General features: G+C 41.8%; 1 protein-coding gene across 1 annotated transcript in view; it reads left to right on the top strand.

Annotated features, from left to right (window-relative positions):
* NRP1 (neuropilin 1) overlaps positions 1-22,605 on the top strand; it is a 133,008-nt gene that overhangs the window by 79,671 nt on the left and 30,732 nt on the right. The window contains 3 exon segments of the mRNA XM_037890966.2: positions 11,366-11,521; positions 15,000-15,144; positions 17,977-18,308. Coding sequence (XP_037746894.1) covers positions 11,366-11,521; positions 15,000-15,144; positions 17,977-18,308 — 633 coding nt within the window.

Raw genomic sequence — 22,605 nt, 5'->3', positions numbered from 1 at the left:
AAAATAATTGCATTTCATCATTTGGTGCCTTGGGCATTCATCTGTGTAACTGGCCTATTTCCTTATCAGGTATTCACTTAAAAATACAGTCATTATTTATATAGGCTGGTGCACAGCACATTAATTTCTTTAACAGGGTTATTCTTACATCAGGCAGTTGTTTAAGTTGGCTTTCCTGAGCAAGCTTATCTAAATGTTTCACATGAATGCTTGGGGAAGTATAAACCAGTGGTGCCTGTGTTTTTTTGTTTTTGGTTCTTTTGGAGTTTGCATTGCAGTGAAGTGCATCATACTACTGCATGAGATAAGATGAAAGCTGGAAAAACTCAGCTTTCAAGTCCTCCCAATCTTTGAAAGGCTGCCTGAGAGCTGAACTTCACAGGCTTTATTGCTGAGCTTTACCCATCATTAGGGAGTACATTGACATGAAAGCACAGTAACTGTCAATTCTTCCACCTCCCCCCTTTAAGAATACAAGTTATATTTCAGTTCATGTCATTTTACAGTTCATAATGCCACTCCAGAAAATTATAACAAGCAATGCTGGCTGTTCAGTTGTGTCAGGAAAATCATTATGGGTGTCTTATGCTCTTAAGATATGTTTGCATGAAGGTAAAGAATGCTACAGGAATCTTCCTTTCTGGATATTATTACAAAATATAGATGGCACAGGCCAGGAGCTGGGTTAATTGACCAGGAGGAAGCTGTGACATGGGAATAAATGATGCAATTTGATAAAGGCACATACTGAAATCAGATAGTAGAAGAGCCATAGAAAGTATGACATTTGGAATGTTTCAAACATTTAATGAGCCAGTTCAAGCCAAGAGAACTCCCAGGTCTTGCCTTTGCCCCTGGGAAGTCAGAGTGGCGAGGAGACACGGTACTGCACAAGATTCTTTGCTGTAACAAACCATGATAGGTACAGTCTGCAGTATGATAGAAAACCCTTCTTATGCCCCTGTTGACCTTGACAGCTAGCCTTGATATAGCAGGATCCTATGGGCCTTAGGGGGCAATCTTATCTCCAGCATAGGGGAGCACACCAAGGCTGCACTTGCAGCCTTATTGCAATAGACTACGCTGGTCATGTCACCCATTATAGAGGAGCCAGTGGATCAACATAAGCATGGACCTACTAGCTATGCATATGCTTCCCAGCCCAGCTCCAGATCCCCATATGCCAGTTCTTCTCACTGCTAGATGGCACCTCCTCCTGGTCATTCCAGCGATCAGAGTCCCAAGGTCAACGTGCCTTCACACAGTTGCGCACCATCTCTCTGCTTTTCTTGCTCCAAGCTGCTGCTGCTGCCTCTTTGTGACTTGACCCTCCAGCCAGATCACTATATGCATTTTCCCCCTTGAGGGCTATCAAAGTCTTTCTTCAGCAATCTTAGGCAGTCTTCCCATTCACCACTTCCTCAGTCTTCCCACTCACTAACCCATGGTGCCACAGCCTCAATAGCTAGCAGGGGAACCCAGGCTACCCTCTACTCCAGGTTCCAGCTCAGAGACCTTCTAGTCATCAGCCAAGATCTGTTCCATTCTCAACCTTGCTACCTTTCCATAAGCCCTTTCCTTACTACCACCTGGCACTCCCCTACTCTGAGATTGCCACCCTCCCAGGGAGTAACTGAAGACTATCTAGCTCTGTAGACTCCAACCACTCCTCCCTTCTCCCAGGAGGAGACTACAGACTTTCCCAGCAGTCTTTACTACTGCTAGCTTCTTGGGTTTTTACTAGCTCAGCCCACCTCTGCTCAGGTGAGCCTCCTTCTAATTAGGGCTTTCCTCCCACCTTTAATTTTCCCAGCTTGCAGCCTAATTGGCTGATTGGCCACCTGTCCTATCTCAGCCCTCTCAGAGCCAGTGTGGGAAGTACACCCCATCACACTCCTCCACAGCTCTAAGAAAAAAGCCCCTTTGGAGCCAAGCAGAGCCCCTGTGTGTGCTCCTCTAGTTCTGCCTCCCACCATCATGCAGTGGAATCCCACCAGTTCCACTGCAGCCAAGGCCATCTGAAGACATGAAGGAAGGAGCAGGATTTGACTTTAAGTGTAACAAAAATAAAATTAATCTACGAGACAGGGCAGGTGACAGACTGCAGCAGTGACAGAAGGGGGAAGAGAACGATGGAGGGTAACAGTTACAAATATGGGGCTGTGGGTCAGAACACACAGCTGAGATGTGTTATAATAAGGATAGTTGTTACTGAGCCAGAGAGCTTTGTGCCTGTGGGGCCTGTCCATTATTCTGAAGATGATAGACGTATTTATTTTACTGCAGAGCATCTCACTGAGACTATCAGGCATCTTTTGCCTATTCTTTCCACACTTGTACAATGGTATGAAGCTGAGGATTTTATGGGTCTTGTGGGTCCTTCCCTATTCCCCCAACCATGCTCTAGGGTTTCTGTTGCTGTGTTATTTGCCTCATATGTCCCTGTGTTTCCCTGCCTTTTTGTCTTAAGGGCTTGTCTACACTGGCAATTTACAGCACTGCAACTTTCTGGTTCAGGGGTGTGAAAAAACACCCCCCTGAGCACAGCAAGTTTCAGCGCTGTAAAGCACCAGTATAGACAGTGCCCCAGCGCTGGGAGCTACGCCCCTCGTGGAGGTGTTTTTTTAGAGCTCTCTCCCAGCGCTGCACCGTGACCACACAAGGCACGTTAAAATGCTGCCACAGCAGCACTTTAGCATTGCCAGTGTAGACTAGCCCTTAGTTTTTGCCACTAGGTGACACTTTTACTTACCCAATAGGTAAGGTGGAAGGACAAAGGACATTCTCTCCATGTAGTAAATACCTGCCCTTCACAAGGCAATTCAACTTCTCTCCCATGTTTTATTATTTACTCCTCTGCCCCCAGAAGATAGGGAGTGGAGAAGGGTATATTTCTACAGGGGGAAAGTTCCATTTTTGGCTCACGTATAAAAGTTTAATATATTTTTTTTCTATTTTTTAAAATGATCTTCAAAGGGGCATCAGTATAACCTTCATAGCTGTCTGATAAATAAAGCTTCCAGCACATAGCTAACCAAACATTAAACTGAGGCTCACCTCACCTGCTCTCAGGAACAACTGGCTTTTCTTCAGAGACTGTTTACACATAACTTCAAACAACCAGCTGTACCTATCTCACCTGTTCCTTCTCTCCTTTGCAGCCTCCTACGTTGAATGCATTGGTCCAAATTCATTCATGGTGTAGCTTAACTGAAGCTACTCCAAAAATAAGCTTGTCCCATTATGGTATGAATTGAGAGAGCTGCATATTTTAGGCTGCAGATTATTTTAATACTGAATTAAGTGGCTAAAGTAAAATATGCTTTAGATTAGGCATTGCCCTTGATTTACCAATACAACTCCGATTAAGGTCAGGTTGTGCTCTGGACTGACATGATCCTTGTAGTATGGAAATAATTTTAAAGTGGTGTTATCAAAGTTGGTTGGTCAGAAGAATTGATGTCCCTTGCAAGTGGTCCTCTGTGTAATGACATCTTTACTTCAGGAAATCTACTCTGGTGTTTGCTTTTAGAAACCCAGATGCTAAAGATAGAATAGGTGTCCTTTTCACATTGCTTGAGGGGAGCAGCTTCTGCAGGAACAGGGTGGAGAGCACAGAAAAGTGGAGCAGCAGCTCCATAGCATCATCCCCTGCCCTGAGAAACCCATCAACATGAAATCTGCATGATTTGAGCTAGACAGGTTGTGCTGGGAGAAGAGCAGAACTGGGGAACGGCCACTCAACACACCAGGTTCCCTTCAGCTACTGAAAGATTTCTAAGTGAAATCCTCATGGCAATTAATATAGTTTGAATTACCATTAACTTCCCTCTGCAATTCCCCCAGCCCCACACTCCCCTCCTTTAGCACAAGGAGAGAGCCAATAGCAGGGCAGGTTCTTCAAAAATTCTGTCAGAAGGGAGGAGGGGGCTCAGAGATCACCACTTAGGGCAGTGGTTCTCAACCTATGGCCCGTGGGCCAGATGCTGCCCAATCAGCACAGAGCTACAACCCACGTGACATCCTCAGGGTAGTATTCGTCGTGGCCCACAATGGTAAATAGGTTAAGAACCACTGACTTAAGGGTTGGTTACCTATATGACAGGATCTATGCCAATGTTGCTTGGCTTCTGCTGCACTTCCAGATCTCATACCCTGTGGGAATCCTAAAACCTCTCTCAATTGAGAGGGAACATACTAAGGACATTGCAAGGTGACCCTTCTATATATGTACTTTATCCCTCTCTCTCTTTCTCTCTCTGTTCATAGCATGCCAGTCATCACAGCATCTCACCATAGTTATTGGATTCCCCGCCCCCCAGCCCCAGGAGAAAAGCATGAAGCCTATATATTTTAAAAAGACTTGACTTATTGCCAGGCTAACAGTAAACAAAAGAAACATGCACCATGTGCTGTGCTAGAAATGGGGAGTCATTTTTTTGGCCTCACAAACTTGACAGCCCCCTTTAAAAGAGAAAAAATAAATGCAGAAAAAAGTGAGCAATTGCCTTATTTGCAGAGATTGTACCAAATGTTAAGAAAGTGAGAGCTGCTCACAGATAACTAGAAACTGTGGCTATGCCCGTGTAACTCAAGAGTATTTACCCACTCCCATGCTCATGAATATCAGGTCTGTCTTTGGGCCTCTTCCTGGATGTCAGTGGCTACACAGGCAGATCTATTTGGAGGATCAAGATCTAAGTCAGTAGAAGTTTTATCCATTATAATATATCTTCTTCATGCTTACCAACGTCCTCCTACTGCATTAGTGTGGGTGGTACAGCAGAAAATAGGGGGAAGCTAAGGTTATTTGTGTGTGTTTACATGTGTATAGTAATGTATTTGGATTCAGAATGCCAAAATTTATTAGGCAACAAGGTCCTGGTACCTACACCCTATGATACCTCTGGGACGTGATTACCTGTGATTACTGTAACTGGCAAAAGAATGTCACAATAGTGCTGTATTGGTGAAATTCACTGCTTCCCATACAAAGCCCAGCTTCTCACATGGGAAGCAATTTGGCTGGGAGACTTTGGGGTGCTTGCTTTTCATTTGTGAGTGATAGTTACTCATTCATTTTGAAAAAAGTCCTGTAATTATGTTCTTCTATTAGAAGAAACAGGTTCTGTAAGTATTGCTATAGAGTTTCCCATTTCTATAGTCTCTAACAAACTTGGGAAGGTTACATTCAGACTGTACTAAATACTTGTCTTCATTCCAGATCACAGGATTAAACTCAGGTTTAAAATTAAATGTAAATTACAAATAAGCATTCAAAAACGTTAATTAAAAGTATTAAGTTCTTGAATCATGTATTGCTCAGCAAGGGTTCCTAAGTATCTTAGCTGGAGAAAAGATCCATTCACATTTTTTCCTTTTTCTGACCTAGTCATTGTACATCTTAGGGTATCTGCAAGTTAATGCAGAGTTGAAGCAAAGGTTTTCATTTTAAAGAAGTAATATTTCGCAATTAGATATGCTTCTTGAAGACTAAAACAATCTTTTTCTAAAGCATTAGAAGTACATCAGCCTTTCTGTTCATTGCTACAAGGAGGTTTCAAATTGCATAAGATGCTGATTACTTAGATTCTGGAGTCCACAGAAATCCAAATACTATTACATTTTCTTCTCTTTGTTATCAGAGTTTATTGTATCTTAGTGTCCAGGTTGTAAGGAGTTATCAGATATGAGATAAATTAGGAAGAAGATATTTTTCTGATTCTTCTGAATATAATTATGTTACTTCAGAAATTTTAAAATATATATATTTTAGTAGAACATAGAAATGAGTATTTGAAGACTTGTTTCTCAGCATTTTATATGCAATGAATGCATTTCATAAAATACATTTAGCCCAGTTCATCATAACATTGTATTCCCTGTGCTTTAAAATCAAACTCTTTTCAAAGACTTACACTATAAATATCACACAGAGCTAATGTAGACCAGTGGCAGTGCTTCTCCCACCTCACTAACAGCATTTTTCTTTCACATTTGATCTTTATACTTTCCATACTGGAGCGATTTGGTATGCTGAATTCTGGAAATGTCTCAAGTTGAAATGCTAGTGTATTAACCTGCTGTACTGAGTCTCTTTTGTTTCTCTTTACCAGAGTGCTGCTTGCCAATTTTTACAACTACAGCAGATTTCACTATTCAAATAGAACCAGATGGAACACCAGTTCAAAGAACATGTCAGAATTAAATATTTCTTTTTTAATTAGTTGCTTCTGATTTATGCAAAAAAAATTAACATAAGAGTGGGAGAATGTGCCATGAATCCAGATGTAACACAGCCCACACAAGCATTATCTTTTCTCAGTCAAAAAACAGAGGTCTTTTCTTTTTTCTTTTTGGACTTCATTTTTCTTACACTTTATGCATTTTTCTTTCTTCAGCAAGCACAGTGCTGACAGTTGCTGAAGCTCCTTTATACCTTGCAGCCAAACCTTTTCATCCTTTTCCAAAGTTTTCTCCTATAGAAGCTGGTTAATCTGCCTCTAAGAAAAATCTCTCTAAACTCAGTACTACAACACCAGTGTCAGTGCCTGCATGCAATAGCCCCCTTTACATTTAAGTTTTACTGTTACAAAGCAGCAATGGGGATTTAGGCTTGAAGCTAAGACTGTAAAGAATATTTCAGCTATTAAAGCAAGGGCAGCTCTTGTTTTGCTGCTGTGATATTTTTGTCCTTTGACACAAATGTTTGCCCCATCATCTGTTTCATACTTGCGTTGAGTATACATTTCTGCTAATGCACTTAGGCCCTGCTCCTGCTGAGGTCAATGAGAAAGCTCCCATTCAGTCCATTGGTGCATGATGGATCCCTCTTTAAGGGCCATTCTCTCTCCTTATTCTCCTTATGGAGCTATCATTAATATCAGTGGGAGTTTTGCACAAAGAGAAAGGATACATTTTACTCACTTAAAGCCAAAGTGGAAGTCAATGAGTCAAGGAGTTGTACTTTTGTAATGACCACAGATTTCAGGGATGAAGACTACTGAAATTAATTTGATTTGCCAAGTAAATTAAAAGTTCCTTTAGAGTTTCAATTAAAGGCTGTAACCCATGTGACTTAAATATCAATAAATAAAGGAATTGAATAATAGTTCTACACATAGCATGGGCCAAAGTGATCAATCAAATCAACAGCAGCTAAAAAAAAGGTATGCTAATGAAAGACAATGCTGATGAACCCTTGCATAATTAGAGTAGTAGATAGTAGGGCAGTGAAGTACCACCATAGTTCATCTGACTCTGAGAGCCATGTGTGTTATCTAAGGAAATGACACTATTCTCTAACAATATTTACTTTGGTATGTAATGTTAAGTGATTAATTATACAGCTTTTCAAGCCACAAGAGATGCTCACAACAAATAGCTTCCTGTTGTTTATCAAACTCTAGCCCTTTGTCCTTTATTTTCTCACGTTGTTGCCCAGGCCTACAGTAAGGGTGTTAAAAGCTTGTAACAACCATTCCCTTGCCATGACAGCCTCAGTGAACTGTATTTTATTGAGCAAAGCAGATTTTCATTTTGAAAATAAGGCCTTCCTCATTATGACATGATTATGTATGATTATAGGAAGAAGTAATATTCATTTCATGGCTTGTAAGCTACATGCTGCTCTTTAACCAGCCGTTTGCAGAGATTTCCTGTATGATTTACTCCACAGTGCTACATATGCTACTTTGTCCTCCTCCTTAAGTGGTTTTGAATAAAATATGTGTGCAGCCTTTTGCATATCTATATCTCAGGAATGTGACTCCTATAGTTTGTCAGACAATAGTGCAGCTATAAAAAGTATTTTTACTGGATGCTAAGAGGCATTGCAGAATAAATAGTCAGGCAATAGTTCATACACGGAAACAGTCAGCATCTTTCAATATGCTTTCACAGGGCAGGAATTGCTTTAAGAAGTCTTATGTAGTAAGCAAGAACAACTATTTTCCTTTGATAGGGCCATTTCTCTCCCAGAAAAATGATATATTTGAGATTATCCTCATTTCACACAAGCTAAGGGCCCAATCCTTTATACATTTGCTACCAAGTGTAGTACTTGCCAACATAAGTAATCTCATTGTAACAAGTAACACCCTAAGCACATGGGATCAGGCCCTAATGCGTTATTTTTGAGAAGGAATATAAGTTTTCATCTGAATGAAGGCAGGGAAAGACTCAAGAAGAGAACAATCGAGATACTATAATCAAAAATAAAATCCTGGTATGAAAGTGACGTGTCATGATGTCACTATTGTGGATTGTTCTAGGCTAGCTCAGATAATGGCCACTCAGCCACACAAAGCACAATAAACTTCTACAAAATAGTTTGCATCCCAGAAAATAAATACCAGATGTTTGTTTATCACACACTGAGTGAAATGTCAAATAATTTTAGTGAATGCATTTGATGTTCGGCTTCAGATGTACAGTCTTTCATCACCACATCCCTCCACAGTTCAAATTAACGCGAAACAGAAGTTCTTCAAACCAACGTACCAAAATACAACTAGTATAAAACAAAAAGCCAGCTGTCAAATAATCTATCACAAATGGAGATGGGCTGACTGAGTTAGGGAAAAATGGGCAATCTCTGTACATTAATGTTTGGAAGCCTTTGTGGAAAAGTGAGCATACTGTTATACATAGACATAGACTGGAAAGTGTAGGGTACAGCTGTTCCTGTAAGCACAACCCCAAAAGCATAAGAACATCTAATGAAATTATGACACAGTTGTCCTCAAAGTATTGCCCTCTGAAGATGGTTCTTCTGGAAATTCTAACACTGAGCATCTGTGTCTGACCAGAGTTATCTTTTTGGTACCTTCAGTTGCTAGCGGGTAGTAGGAATTTGGATATAGGTTGAAATTCACCTCTGTGCAGAGGCCTATGCAACACTTAAACCCTTTGCACAGAGGTAAATTTCACCTATAAAGCCCTTCTCTAAACAGGTTGTAAAGCTTTATGTTCATCCTTAATGAACGTTAGAAAGAAAAACACAGTTCAAAGTGAGTTCTCAAAGTGATTAATATGAGAATTCAGTGATGGGGAGTTTAAAAGCACGGGAGGACATCTTATGCAGTTTCCAGGGTAGTTTCCACCTTTTTTATATTATTGTTGTCACCTCAGTTAGTAAGAAGGATTCATAAACATGGTTTTGAAGGTCTGGTTTGATGGCAATAATTGTTTGCTTTAGAGTCAAACGTTTCCCTTAGCCTCTGATGTTAAGTTTTAGCTTGGCTTCAAATATCTAGAACTCTCATAACAGACTGTCGCTTGACTTCATTCAAAATGTATTACTGACTGTATGTGAAAAAATAAAAAAAAAACCCACTAGAGTCATTTCAAATCAGCTGGAACTGTACATGCTTAGGACCCTAATCATTTCAAACCTGAAGAGCTGTTGGAAATTTTAAGAGAAGCAGTTCATTTAAATAACTCAGCACTACACTCCCTCAGACTTCCAGATTTTCAAGTGCACTTCAGCCTGGAAGTGAATGTGATATTGGACATGACTCTGTGCAGCACACTTTACAATCAGCAGAGTACAATTTTGAGAGCATTTCAAGTTAAGTTGAGATTGCTCTGTGCAATGATACCCAGACTCCCCCATGAACTTTCAGATTGTAGCAATCTAACATTTGAGGCTCTCCAGTAACTTTAACTTACTTGATTGTTTTTGTAAGACAGTACGGGGGTTTTTTTTTTTAAGAGAGAGAGAGAGAGAGAATTTTTTTTCTATTACAAACAAATCTTTGCAGCATTTCATCCCCAGAAATTCAGATGCGGGGATTTTTTTTTTATTCATCAAGCTAAAATGCAAGTATTGGCATTACCAGCCTTAAAAACCATGGCAGAGACAAGGGTTTTGCACTGAAAGCCAGCACTATCCTTCCCACACAGGGCTACTGTTCTTCTGTTGCAGGACTTCAAAACAACTTATATATGACATGGAAATCAAAATAGCAGCTACCCTGTCCTGAATAACACTTCCTGCAGCTATCTGAGAAAGAATGCAGAGCATATTGATTTAGCCACTCCGGTGCCTTTGGGTGTATGACATATATCCAGGAAAAAGGATGCTTGTGGAACACTGGAGACATACATTCTGCATCCTGCATGCTTTGAAAATAATGAAAAAGCCAGAGACATGCATGGCACATTAGCACAAGAGGAGTTAATTCAATCTATTAATGGCTGGGCACTAGGATATTATGCTGTAGCTTGGGAGAGGGGTTCAATAGGGATTTGTGCAGGAACCAAATATTCGAGCAATTTATTCCTTAATGATAGCTGTATTGCCACAATATACAAGACAACTTTTTTTTTTTTGCATTTACAATGACATTTTTAAGTTTTAGTGACATATGTTGACTAGTAACATGATTTTATCAATCTCACTGTGACAGAATTAATTATAAAGACTCATGTGACTGTTATAAATCTATCTACCTTAGGGTTTTATAGTGCTGCCCATCACTGTAGTATCTGGGCACTTTCCACATACAATCAGTAGCAATAGCTAAGTTCCTAGTGGACTTCATGGAGTCTCTGTCTTTTGTTCCTTTTAGGGGAGTAACTTAGTAGGGCTAATATTTTGTGACTAATTATATTTCTTATATTGAAACGAAATAAATTGTTATAAGAGGCAAAAGCTAGAGTCCAGCTTTTTGGAAGGCAGGTTAATGAACTTAATTTTAATTAGCACTTCTTACTGTTTGGCACAAAGACAGAAAATAAGGAAGGAATAAAAGTTATAGAGCTCTGATTATCGACCTACTTATTAGAAACCATCTTGGTTGCCCTCAACCCTTTGGATGCTGTCTGTCTGAATGAGGGAGGGAGCGAGAATGCATCTAACACACTATATATATATCTTTATATATACTGCACAGAAATGCATATGGAGTGGCATTCATTTCCCCAGCAGTCTGGAAAATGTCAGTATGGCTACATCTACACTTAAAATGCTAATGGCCCAGCTGCAGCACTTCAGTATAGACACTTATTACAGCAATGGGGGGGTTCTGCCCTCTCTGCAGTAAAACCACCTCCCCGAGAGGGGGTAGCTAGGTCGATGGAAGAATTATCTCTCCTATATATGAAAGAGAACCTTTTAGTACATACCTATTCCTCTTGACTGAAAAGGCAGATGTTTTCACATACTATGGTAATATAGTTTAGGAATAAATTGATACACAGTCACAGATAAGGAGCTATAGGCCACATTGCCATCAATAATAGGATACTTTTCTCTTTTTATTAACCCCTTATGCTCCTTTGGAAACAAGGCTGTTTTCTGCTATTATAACATTATTATGCTCTAAACAGATTGTCCATATCTCCATATTTGTTATCACAGGTAGACCTAGGCCTTCTCCGATTTGTCTCTGGCATCGGGACCCAGGGAGCCATCTCAAAGGAAACTAAGAAAATATATTTTGTGAAATCATACCGAGTAGATGTCAGCTCTAACGGAGAAGATTGGATTACACTTAAAGAGGGAAATAAACCTTTGGTAAGTCTTTTCCATTTCACCTCACTCTTGTCAAGTGATAAACCATCATAGTAGCTACAGTAATAAGAAAGGAAGGATGATCAAGCGGTTAGGGCCCAAGACTGGGTGTGGGAGACCCAAATGCAATTCCCTACTCCACAACAGACTTCCTGGGTGACCCTGGGTAAATCACTTTAGTCTTTCTGTGCCCCAGCTCCCCATTGTAAAATAGGGATAATAGAACTTTCTTCTCTCACAGAAGTGCTCTGTAAATAAATCCGTTAAAAGATTGTGAGGCTCTTCTTGTATGTCTACACTGCAGTTAGACATGGCTGGCCCATGCCAGCCGACTCAGGCTTGTGGGGCTCGGGCTCAGGGGCTGTTTCATTGCAGTGTAGCTGTTCGGGCTCAGACTGCAGCCCGAGCTCTGGGACCCTCCCACCACTCAGGGTCTGAAAGCCCAGGCTCCAGCCTGAGCCCAGACGTCTACACAGTGAGTAAACAGGCCCTTAGCCCGAGTCCCATGAGCCTGAGTCGGCTGGCATGGCCAGTCGTGGGTGTCTAATTGCAGTGTAGACATACTCTTGGACACTACAGTGTTGGGGGTCATATAAGTACCTCAGATAGATGACTCAGCATATCTTTGCAGCCTTATAAAGATTAGTAAATCACCTTCCCTATTCCATTTGTCTATGGATTTGCCCTCTCCACCCTCCAACTGAAACAGCTTTTACCTCTTGTAAGAAAAATCCTCATTATCCACCATCGTAGGCATGAAGGTAATTTGTTTAAGGGCCAAATTCTGCTCACCCTACTCACATGAGTAATCTGTTCACTGCTACTCACATGCTCACCCAGAAGTCAGTATTCCCAATAGTTTCTAATGTAACCTAATGGAAACTGAATAACTCCATGCTGCCTTCTTTCAAGATAGTTGTTTTGAGCAGACATGGCTGTTGAAGTCCTGCCATAGTTATGTAATATAAAATATATAAATATATCTATGTGATCTGGACATGTCGGTATCTTCCAGTCCGATCTCATACCTTCAACAAAAGTGTCCACTCAAAATGATGATAATCTCTATCACTTAGCTAATTCAGTCTTCTAAGCACTTTCATGAACAATAACAAATTAATCCTCACAGCAACCACTTCACGTAGTACTTTTATCCCTGTTTTACAAATGAGGGGAAGCTCACGAGGTCAGATGCCACAATGATGGGCACTGTATAAGAACCTAAATAGATATAGAGATATTAAGTGACACCCAACATCATGGAGGAAATCAGTGTTGGAGGTGGTATTAGAACTCAGGGGTTTCTGGTTGTTCGTTGTGTGCTCAGAACAAATGCCTCTTTCACAACTAGTCTCAAAATTCAGTTTCCTTGGAAAACTTACAGTTTTTACATGGCTGTTGTACATGCTTTGTTAATGAAAAGATTTGACCACTCTGACTTACTGGTTAGAAGAGTTTAAAAACTTTCTTCTCTAGTCAAAGCAAATCCGATGTAAAACAGCAATGTTTTATTGTAGGTCAGAGTATTAAAAAAAAAAGAAAAGAAAATCACATGAACTAAATCTACACCAGGCTGACACTCAATTTTTATATCCCTGATCAAAAACCCAAAGGTAGGGGGACTGGGGCTATTGATGCAGCAACAAGCTCATGAAACTACACAGCTCTTTGAGGAGCCTTTCATTTTGAAAGGATTACAGCTGTAGCATAACCTGGAGTTCCATGCCTTTTAGTCAGAATCATTGGGCCCATCCAGACTCACCCACTAAGAAAAACCAGACCAATTCTTCTTGGAAAGATTTTGCTGCAAGAAATGGATCAGAAGCTGGACATCAATGTAGAGCAGGGGTTCCGAAACTTGGTTCGCGGCTTGTTCAGGGTAAGCCCCTAGTGGGCCACGAGATGCTTCGTTTACCTGAGCGTCTGCAGGTATGGCTGCTCGCAGCTCCCAGTGGCCGCGGTTCGCTGTTCCCGGCCACTGGGAGCTGCAAGCAGCCATACCTGCAGACGCTCAGGTAAACAAAGCATCTCGTGGCCCGCTAGGGGCTTACCCTGAACAAGCTGCAAACCAAGTTTGAGAACCCCTGATCTAGAGGCTCTCCCTAGATAACAAATCCAATACATTAAATTCTTTAATGAATAACTTAAAGGGATGAGCTGATGGCTGCACACAGCTAACCCACCAAGTCAATGCAGCAACTGAACATGACAAACAGGAAAATTGGAATTATGTGTAAGAAACTGTCAAATCTCCCATAAAAGGAGAAGTTCTTAAGCCTACATATGTTTAAAAAAAACAGGAAATTTTGTCTTCACACTATTTGAGGAAGAAGCAGGAAACTGAGTCATTGTCTTTGGACTATGACTTTTAGAAGTTTTGGCCCTATTACAGAGGAGCATGCTTACCAACAAGAAAGCAGAGACCAATACAATATTTATTTGTGGGACTTATTGTTTGACCATTGACCTAAAGGGACAAAGACAGGATCCTAGAAGACTGAAAACAATCGAAGGTTGAAAACAATCAGCTATAAGGATTAAACCTCACTATACAAGACAAAAAAACTTTGGTATTTGTTAAAAAGGATTTTACATAACAGAAGGTCAAAATAAGCGGTATTATTCCCTGCAAAACTCAGAGTCCAAGTACAAGCAAAGGAATGCACATTTTATCCTGATTCAGTAAAGGAACTTTTACACAACCTAAAATGCAGATCATTCCTCACTGAATTCAGTCCAGATCTTTGATTCTGAGTCACATGTAAACAAAGACCTTGGCTCATACGACACCTCTTTGCACCAGCTCAGTGAAGCTTAGAAGCCATAAAGCTGCCCTAACCAGGCAGCTGAGGTTTTTTCCAGCATAGCACAATCCTTGGATAGCACAGACCCAGTGTAGCTGGCTCTTCATCATGCCCTCCCCACAGACTCCTGGCATGAGGGACGTGCCAGGAGAAAAGAGGCATTGCCAGACCATTGCTACACTCTAGTGATCCTCAGCTCACCTAATGGTCCCTGAAGCTGTCCTGTCTTGCTTGATGGAGGTGGGGGGAAAGGGGTTAAACAGGTCCTCACAGGAGTATCTAGGCAGCATATAGCTACCTTTACCCACACCTTATGTTCTGCACTGAGCACAGTTCATCTGAGCATGAGGTTCAGGACCTATCCAATTTATCCCAGTCTAACTATAATGGATTAACAATTGCATTCAATATTGTCATGTATATTGTGTCTTCTTTAATTTTCTTCCCAAAGCCACAGTACAGCAGAGAAACTGTTAAGCGCTGGTATGTTATATAGAGGCATCTTTCAGGCTTAGTTGCTTGCAGAAATGATGCTTTGTGTATAATGACATATTCCTCCATGCAAAAAACTGTTTCAACTTTGGATTGTTGGTATGTGTAAAACACAGAATTATAAACTACATTTAAAAGAAAATATATTATTTTTTAAAAATGGTGCCTTTCCTTTCTTCCTAAAGGTATTTCAAGGGAATGTCAACCCCACTGATGTTATTTATAGGATTTTTCCCAAGCCAGTGTTAGCACGATTTGTTCGGATCAGACCTGCAAGCTGGGAAAATGGGATATCGCTGAGATTTGAAGTTTATGGCTGTAAGATAACAGGTAGGTGTCCGGAAGATTTTGAAAACCTGACATTTGTTGTATTTACATTTGGCACTTTTTTCTTTTTCTTTTTAATGATTCTGTTCTCTAAAAAAAGACTATTCTCATAAAGTTGCCAGGTGTCTGGTTTTTTACCAGAATGTCTGGTCGAAAAGGGACCCTGGCAGTGGCCTTTAAAAGTCCGGTCGGCGGTACAGCAAGGCTAAGGTAGGTTCTCCGCCTGGCTGGCTCCACATGGCTCCTGGAAGCAGTGGCATGCCCCCCCTCCACCTTCTAGGTGTTGGGGAAGCCAAGGAGCTCCACATGCTGCCTCCGCTCCGAGCACCAGCTCCACGGCCAATGGGAGCTGTGGGGGCAGCACCTGAGGACACGGCAGCGTCCAGAGCTGCCTGACCATGCCTCTGCGTAGGAGCGAGGGGGGGACATGCCACTGCTTGAGGTAAGCGCTGCCTGGAGCCTGCACCCCTGACCTCCTCCTGCTTCCCAGCCTCCTGCCCCAGCCCTGATCCCCCTCCCACCCTCTGAACCCTTCAACCCAAGCCTGGAGCCCCCTCCCACACTCTGAACCCCTCATTTCTGGCCCCATCACAGAACCCACACCCCCAGCCCAGAGCCCGTACCCCTCCCGCACCCCAACTCCCTGCCTCAGCCCAGAGCCCCTCCCCCCCATACTCCGAACCCCTTGGCTCCACCCCCCCAGCCCTAGCCCCCTCCTGCACCCCAAACTCCTCATCCCTGGCCTCACCCCAGAACCCGCACCCCCAGCTAGAGCGCTCACCCCCTCTTGCATCCCAACCCACTGCCTCAGCCCAGAGCCCCCTCCCGCACCCTGAAGTCCTCATTTCTGGCCCCAGCTGGAGCCCTCACCCCCTCCCACACCCCAACCCCCTGAGGCAGCCCGGTGAAAATGAGTGAGTGAGGATGGGGAGAGCAAGCGATAGAGGGGGAGGGATGGAGTGAGCAGGGGCAGGGCCTCAGAGAAGGGACATGGCAGGGACCTTGGAGGAGGGGCGAGGCAGGAGACAGGGCAAGGGTGTTCAGTTTTGTGCAAGTAGAAAGTTGGCAACCCTAGGTCCACATGTCTTCCACATTTGCATGGGCAGAGCCCTAAACAGGGGTATAGTTTGGCATAAAGTAGGTGGAATTAGCAAATATAAAAACCATAGAAGCAAAACCCCTGGAAAAATACAAACGTTACTTTGGCATCATCTTTAGAGACTACAGATTTAAGGGGTGAGAAAACTGGGGTACAGTTTTCTTTTAATTATTTTACTATGTCATGCGTTACTCTTTTGACAGTCCCTCACCTGGCCCTCCTTTCCGCACCTCATAGTCTCCAAGATATTCCCAGTTAGCCCAAGGGTTTTATTATAGATTTATTAAGGAGTTCATTTTGTATTTCAAAGCCAGGACAATGTAACATGGGATGAACAAAAAACCTTTGTCTGGTCACTGAATATAAAGCTAGGTATTTACTGAATACCGCCCAATGTTAATATGAGTATCTAAACAGGGTGTCTAGATTTGCACTTGAAACTCAAATCAGCATTTATATGAGGTGCATAAATGCCTAAGTGCTTATTTGGGCACTAGGATTTGCATGTTCTCTTTATAGTATATAGTGGATACCCAAGTTGAAAATTAGACAAGATGTGAACGCACAGATCTACAAACCATTCCAACAACTAGATGTATAAGGCCAGATTCCCATTTGTGAAAGAACATTAGTCTGGTTGGAGTGCTGTTGCCCTTTTGTGGCACAGAGATCTCCCCAGATAATCTGTGTAAGCACTTTTGTAATGGCACCATCTGGCTCTCATTACCAGCAAAATGCTGTCTTTGAAAAACAAAACCAAAATAACAATTTTTGAATAAAAAAGTTTAATTTTTGAATTTAAAAAGTTACTTCCATTTTTTTTTATATTAATAAAATTCCCATTTACCCATAAAGTTCCCAATCAGATGTCAAGAATTATAACATTCGTAAACCAGTCGGAGAAAACTTCGATCTCTCTGGTCACTCGAATACAGACCTAAAAGTCGCAATATTATAACAAAAAGACTTCAAAAACAGACTCCAACGAGGGACTGCTGAATTGGAATTAATTTGCAAACTGGATGCAATTAACTTAGGCTTGAATAGAGACTGGGAGTGGATGGGTCATTACACAAAGTAAAACTATTTCCCCATGTTTATTCCCCCCCTCCACCCACCACTGTTCCTCAGATGTTCTTGTCAGCTGCTGGAACTGGCCCACCTTGATTATCATTACAAAAGGTTCCCCCCCCCCGCTCTCCTGCTGATAATAGCTCAACTTAAGTGATCACTCTCGTTACAGTGTGTATGGTAACACCCATTGTTTCATGTTCTCTATGTATATAAATCTCCCCACTGTATTTTCCACTGAATGCATCTGATGAAGTGAGCTGTAGCTCACGAAAGCTTATGCTCAGATAAATTTGTTAGTCTCTAAGGTGCCACAAGTCCTCCTTTTCTTTTTGCGAATACAGACTAACACGGCTGCTACTCTGAAACCAAGAATAGAGTTGACAATGAGTTTTCTGATACTTCCTGGTTCCCATCAGACCAGAAATACTTGTGGTATTTTGGTACTTCCACTACCTTCTGAAACCAGGAAGTACAAAATTAAGCAAACAAAAAATAAATTAAATTAAAGACTCAACCAAAATGAGATTTGAGTTTGGAGGAAAGGGTCAAGTTATTTTTTATATTCTTTGAACTGGCTGTGGCATGTCCTTTTCTACTTTGGTTTTATGGCTGTATCAGATTTGCATAGATTAACTGTTAAACGTGGCCTGTTTTTTCTGTAGATTATCCTTGCTCTGGGATGTTGGGTATGGTGTCTGGACTCATTACCGACTCTCAGATTACAGCATCTAGTCAAGTTGATCGAAACTGGATCCCAGAAAATGCTCGTCTTATAACAAGTCGTTCAGGCTGGGCACTGCCACCAACTACTCACTTGTATACGAAGGAATGGCTTCAAGTCGACCTCGGTGAAGAGAAAATAGTGCGGGGCATAATTGTTCAGGGAGGCAAGCTCCGAGAAAACAAAGTGTTCATGAAAAAATTCAAGATTGGCTACAGCAATAATGGATCCGATTGGAAAATGATCATGGATGCCAGTAAGAAGAAGATAAAGGTGAGGGAGAAATCACTACATTGTGAATTCTCTTTTACAAAACACTTGCTTAGCTCTGATCTTTGGAAAAGGGTTGTGTTGAGGTGACCCTAGGTCTAGGCTAAATAGGGAGACTTCTTCAGCAGCAAATCTAAAGGAATGTTACTAAAACAGTACTGTGACTGTGGTCAGGCTCCAACAAGCCAATCCCAAATTGCTCCTCACTGCTATGGAGCTTTTGCTTATTTATCATCCCCCGCAAATGAGCGTGATCCCTGTTTCTGTTCAGTCATGTGCAGCAGGCACGCTGTGAGTCTGAGGTATGCCTCGGAATCCTTTGCAACGCTGTGGTGACAAATGCTGAAAAGAAATGCTGGAGGGTTCTATTCTTAGCCGGGCTACTGGCTTTATGTGAATTTAGGCATATCACTAAATCGGTCTGTGCTTCATTTTCCCTAGCTGTAAAACGGGGACAATGCTATTTACCTCAAAGGGCTGATCTGAGGATTTCTGAATTGTATGTAAAGTGCACTGGGATAGAGGTGCTCTGTAAGGCCTGATGCAATGCCCATTGAAATCAATGAAAACTCCCGAATGATTTTAATAAGATATGGACCCCGTCTTCAATGCACAGTACTATTATATTATTACTAGTGCAGGATTTGGGACCCTGTCTGGGAAAGGCAATTGTCACACATGGCTGAGCAGAAATAGCAAAAACTTTACAGAGGAGGAAATGACATAGACAGAGGACCAAGTGGATTGTTGTGTGACTGAGCTGGTAGGAGGAAAAAAAGAGATCAACAACCAAGAGCAGGCCCCAAATAGTGTATTTGCCTAGGTCCAGTCCTGGATGCACACTCTGGAATGTTTTAAAAATATCTAGCGAAAATCCTGTCCATTTAGTCTCATGTGCCTTTTTGGTATCTTTGCCCAGAATGTACATTTAGATATTTTTGCCTAAAAGCACAACTGTCACCTCCATAATCTGCCTGTGTCTCCTACTCTATTACTTAAGAGATATCACCATTCACTGCGCAGGGCATAATGAACAGGAGTACTTGTGGCACCTTAGAGACCAACAAATTTATTTGAGTATAAGCTTTCGTGGGCTACAGCCCACTTCATCGGATGCATAGAATGGAACATATAGTAAGAAGATATATATATACACACATATAGAGAACATGAAAAGGTAGAGTAAGAGTCTCTAAGGTGCCACAAGTTCTCCTGTTCTTTTTGCGGATACAGACTAACACAGCTGCTACTCTGAAACAGGGCATAATGCTTTGCTACTGGCATGGTAATGACAAGGAACCATGAATTGTACCTACAATAAGGGAATAAAGAGAGGAAGAGCAATGACAAATGCAGCAAAAAACTCCACACACCTGCTTAGCTGCTCTTTATCCCAGTTCTGTTATTCTGGAGTTCAGGTATAAAGGCCATGCCTGCCCTGCCCCCGGTGTGCGCTGGGCTGGACCCGCCCCCCGAACCTCTCCTGCAGCCGAACCCCCTGCCCTGAGCCCCCTGCTGCCCTCCACACCCCTCCTGTATCCTAACCCCCTGCCCTGAGCCCCCTGCTGCCCTCCACACCCCTCCTGTATCCTAACCCCCTGCCCTGAGACCCCTGCCGCACCTCACAACCCTCCTACACCCCGACCCCCTGCCCTGAGCCCCCTGTTGCACCCACACCCCTCCTGCATCCTGACCCCCTGCCCTAAGCCCCCTGTCGCACCCCTCCTGCACCCCAACCCCCTGCCCTGAGCCCCCTGCCGTACCCTGAACCCGTCCTGCACCCCCTGGGGGCAGGGAGGGGGCGGAGTTGGGGTAGGGATTTCAGGGAAGGGGTTGGAATGGGGGCAGGGAAGGGGTGGGAAGAGGCAGGGCAGGGGCGGGGCCTCACGGAAGGGGTAGAGTGGGGGCGGGGCCGGAGCAGCTGGGGAGGGGGTGGTCAGTGGTGCAGCCCTCAGACCAATGTACTAGTCCTCATGTGGCCCTCATGGTCATTTGAGTTTGAGACCCCTGGGCTAAGTGGACACATGACTAGCTTTTCTTAGCACATTTTGTAATTAGTGGGCTTCATTCTTTCCTGTTGCAACTCCACAGAAAAGTCCTTCTCAGTCCTGAGTCCTTCTTAGTTGATTATCTTTCTTCCTAATTTGTTTTGGGGATAAACACAAAATGGGATCATCCTTTGAAGTTGACTACTCTTTCTCGTTACTATGAGTTGTGATTTCACCATAAAGTGTGAAGAGGGTTTAAATCAATACTGAGATCTAACCATTTCTCTGTTAAAATGGATGTTGTTTTGACATGTACTTCCACACTCTGGCTCAATGAGAAGAAAAATGTTGCCATATGCTTTTAAGTGGTACACCGTATGTTACATGGCCTTCTGTTTTCTAATCCAACTACTTGCCATCGTTGTCAAAAGCTAACAATGTTGACAAAAAAAGAATGCTAGCTAACCCATTTAAGTCTATCCAGAGCTTTCATTGCTATCAGAAATTAACTCCCAAGATTAATGGCTTTTTAAAAAATGTTGTGTTTCATAACAGTATAATCCACCCCAAAAATTCAAAACATTTTCTTCCTTAGAAAAAGTTTTATTAAAGGGGAATCTGATAAATCCTAGGATTTGGGAAACTGATGGATTTAAAATGTTAATACAGGAATGTATTATTTTTAAATGTTAATAAAGCTGGACTATACAGAATGCTAGCTATATTGAGTCCCAACATGAAAGTGGATTGGAAACATCCCTGTTTGTTTGAAAATACATCATTTTCACTTGGGTAAAATCTTGACTTTGAAAAACAAACAATTGCATGTTATACAAGTAAAGAAAGAACTCTGAAAAGCTAAGCGGATCAGCAATATATATCACGGGAATAAAACACTGTCCTGTGTCTACCACCTCTTTTACTCTATCTCCCCATCCATGCCTTCATCTCATTTCACTTGGACTATTATAATTCTCTTCTCCATGGTCTCCTCAATTTCCAGCTCTTCCAGATTCCAGCATGTCTCCACCCACCTCAAATGTACAAAGAAATATATATCACTTCAATCCATAGGCAACTTCATTGGCTCCCTACTCATTTTAGGATTCAATTTATGTTTGCTCTCCTTCTATGTAACCCCCGTGGACTTGCTCCTACCTACATCATGAAGCTTGTCTCTCTTTTTCCATTCTCCCTCCTGACTCCTTCTAGTCATCTACTACTGACATTCTCACTCTCCTTCCATGCTTTCTGGCCACTGATGCTGCAAGAATCTTCTCCTTTGCATCCCCTGCCATCTGGAACAATCTTCCTTAATCCATCTGCCAGGCTGACTTTGTTTTAAAATGTCATTAAGAATTATATATTTTCTCTCTTTCCAACACTTATTAGCTTCCCTTTTACTGAGTTATTATTTATCTTTGTAACCAAATAAAGCATTTTATGGTACAGCCTGTATGAAAGACACAACTCACAATCACGTTTTGCTGTATGCACCTTCCTCTGCCCCTGCAAAGAAGATTGGTGTGTGTTGGAAATGAACAATCAAAACTGAATCACAGGCAGGTCTATACTACAAAAGACAATGATTCAATATAATTATGATTCAATATAATTCTAGATGCCTCTTAAATTCTAATGCCTAGATATCAGTGCTGAGTACTGATGTCTTTTATAACACAGTTGTCATTATAATATGTTGCTATTAAGATTATTATTAAAAGAGAAGTCAGGATTCCTTAGATAACATATGTCTGCCTACTTTTACACATAAAATGGCTTGTCATATTCTTTCTCATACAGTAGGTAGCTACTCTGACCTTTTGAGCTGTATTAATATACAAATATAAAAAGAAAGCCTTAATAATTGTAAATTAATTAGATACAAATCGCAGTACCTTCTGAATACCCATTCCTGACCAAAATCTTCTGAGTTCTCTCAGAACACTAGCCGACCTAGTGCTCTTTGAAAGAAATCCCAGAAACCCAGTCTTCTATAGGGAGTGAGGATAGTCATGTCATTATTATAAGCAGCTCTTAATATCAGTAATTCCAGGTACTGGTATATTTACCATTATTGGTACTATTGGTTTTGGGGTTTTTTTGTGATTAATACTTAAGACTCAACTCCACACTTTAGGGGCAGATTTTGCTCTGATTGATTTCAAAGGGAGCAGAGGCATGTCCTCTAGAATAATAATTTATTGCAAGGCCTTGCATATGCATATGTACACCACCCATTTAACTGTGCCTAGTTCACTCCACAATAAGGCTTGGTGTGCTCCAAAAGCCAGGCTCTGAGACACTCCAAA

The sequence above is a fragment of the Chelonia mydas genome, chromosome 2 (assembly GCF_015237465.2).
Source record: "Chelonia mydas isolate rCheMyd1 chromosome 2, rCheMyd1.pri.v2, whole genome shotgun sequence".
NCBI classification, from domain to species: domain Eukaryota; kingdom Metazoa; phylum Chordata; order Testudines; family Cheloniidae; genus Chelonia; species Chelonia mydas.
The sequence above is the reverse complement of the archived record's forward strand: the minus strand, read 5'-3'. Positions and strand labels throughout refer to the sequence as shown.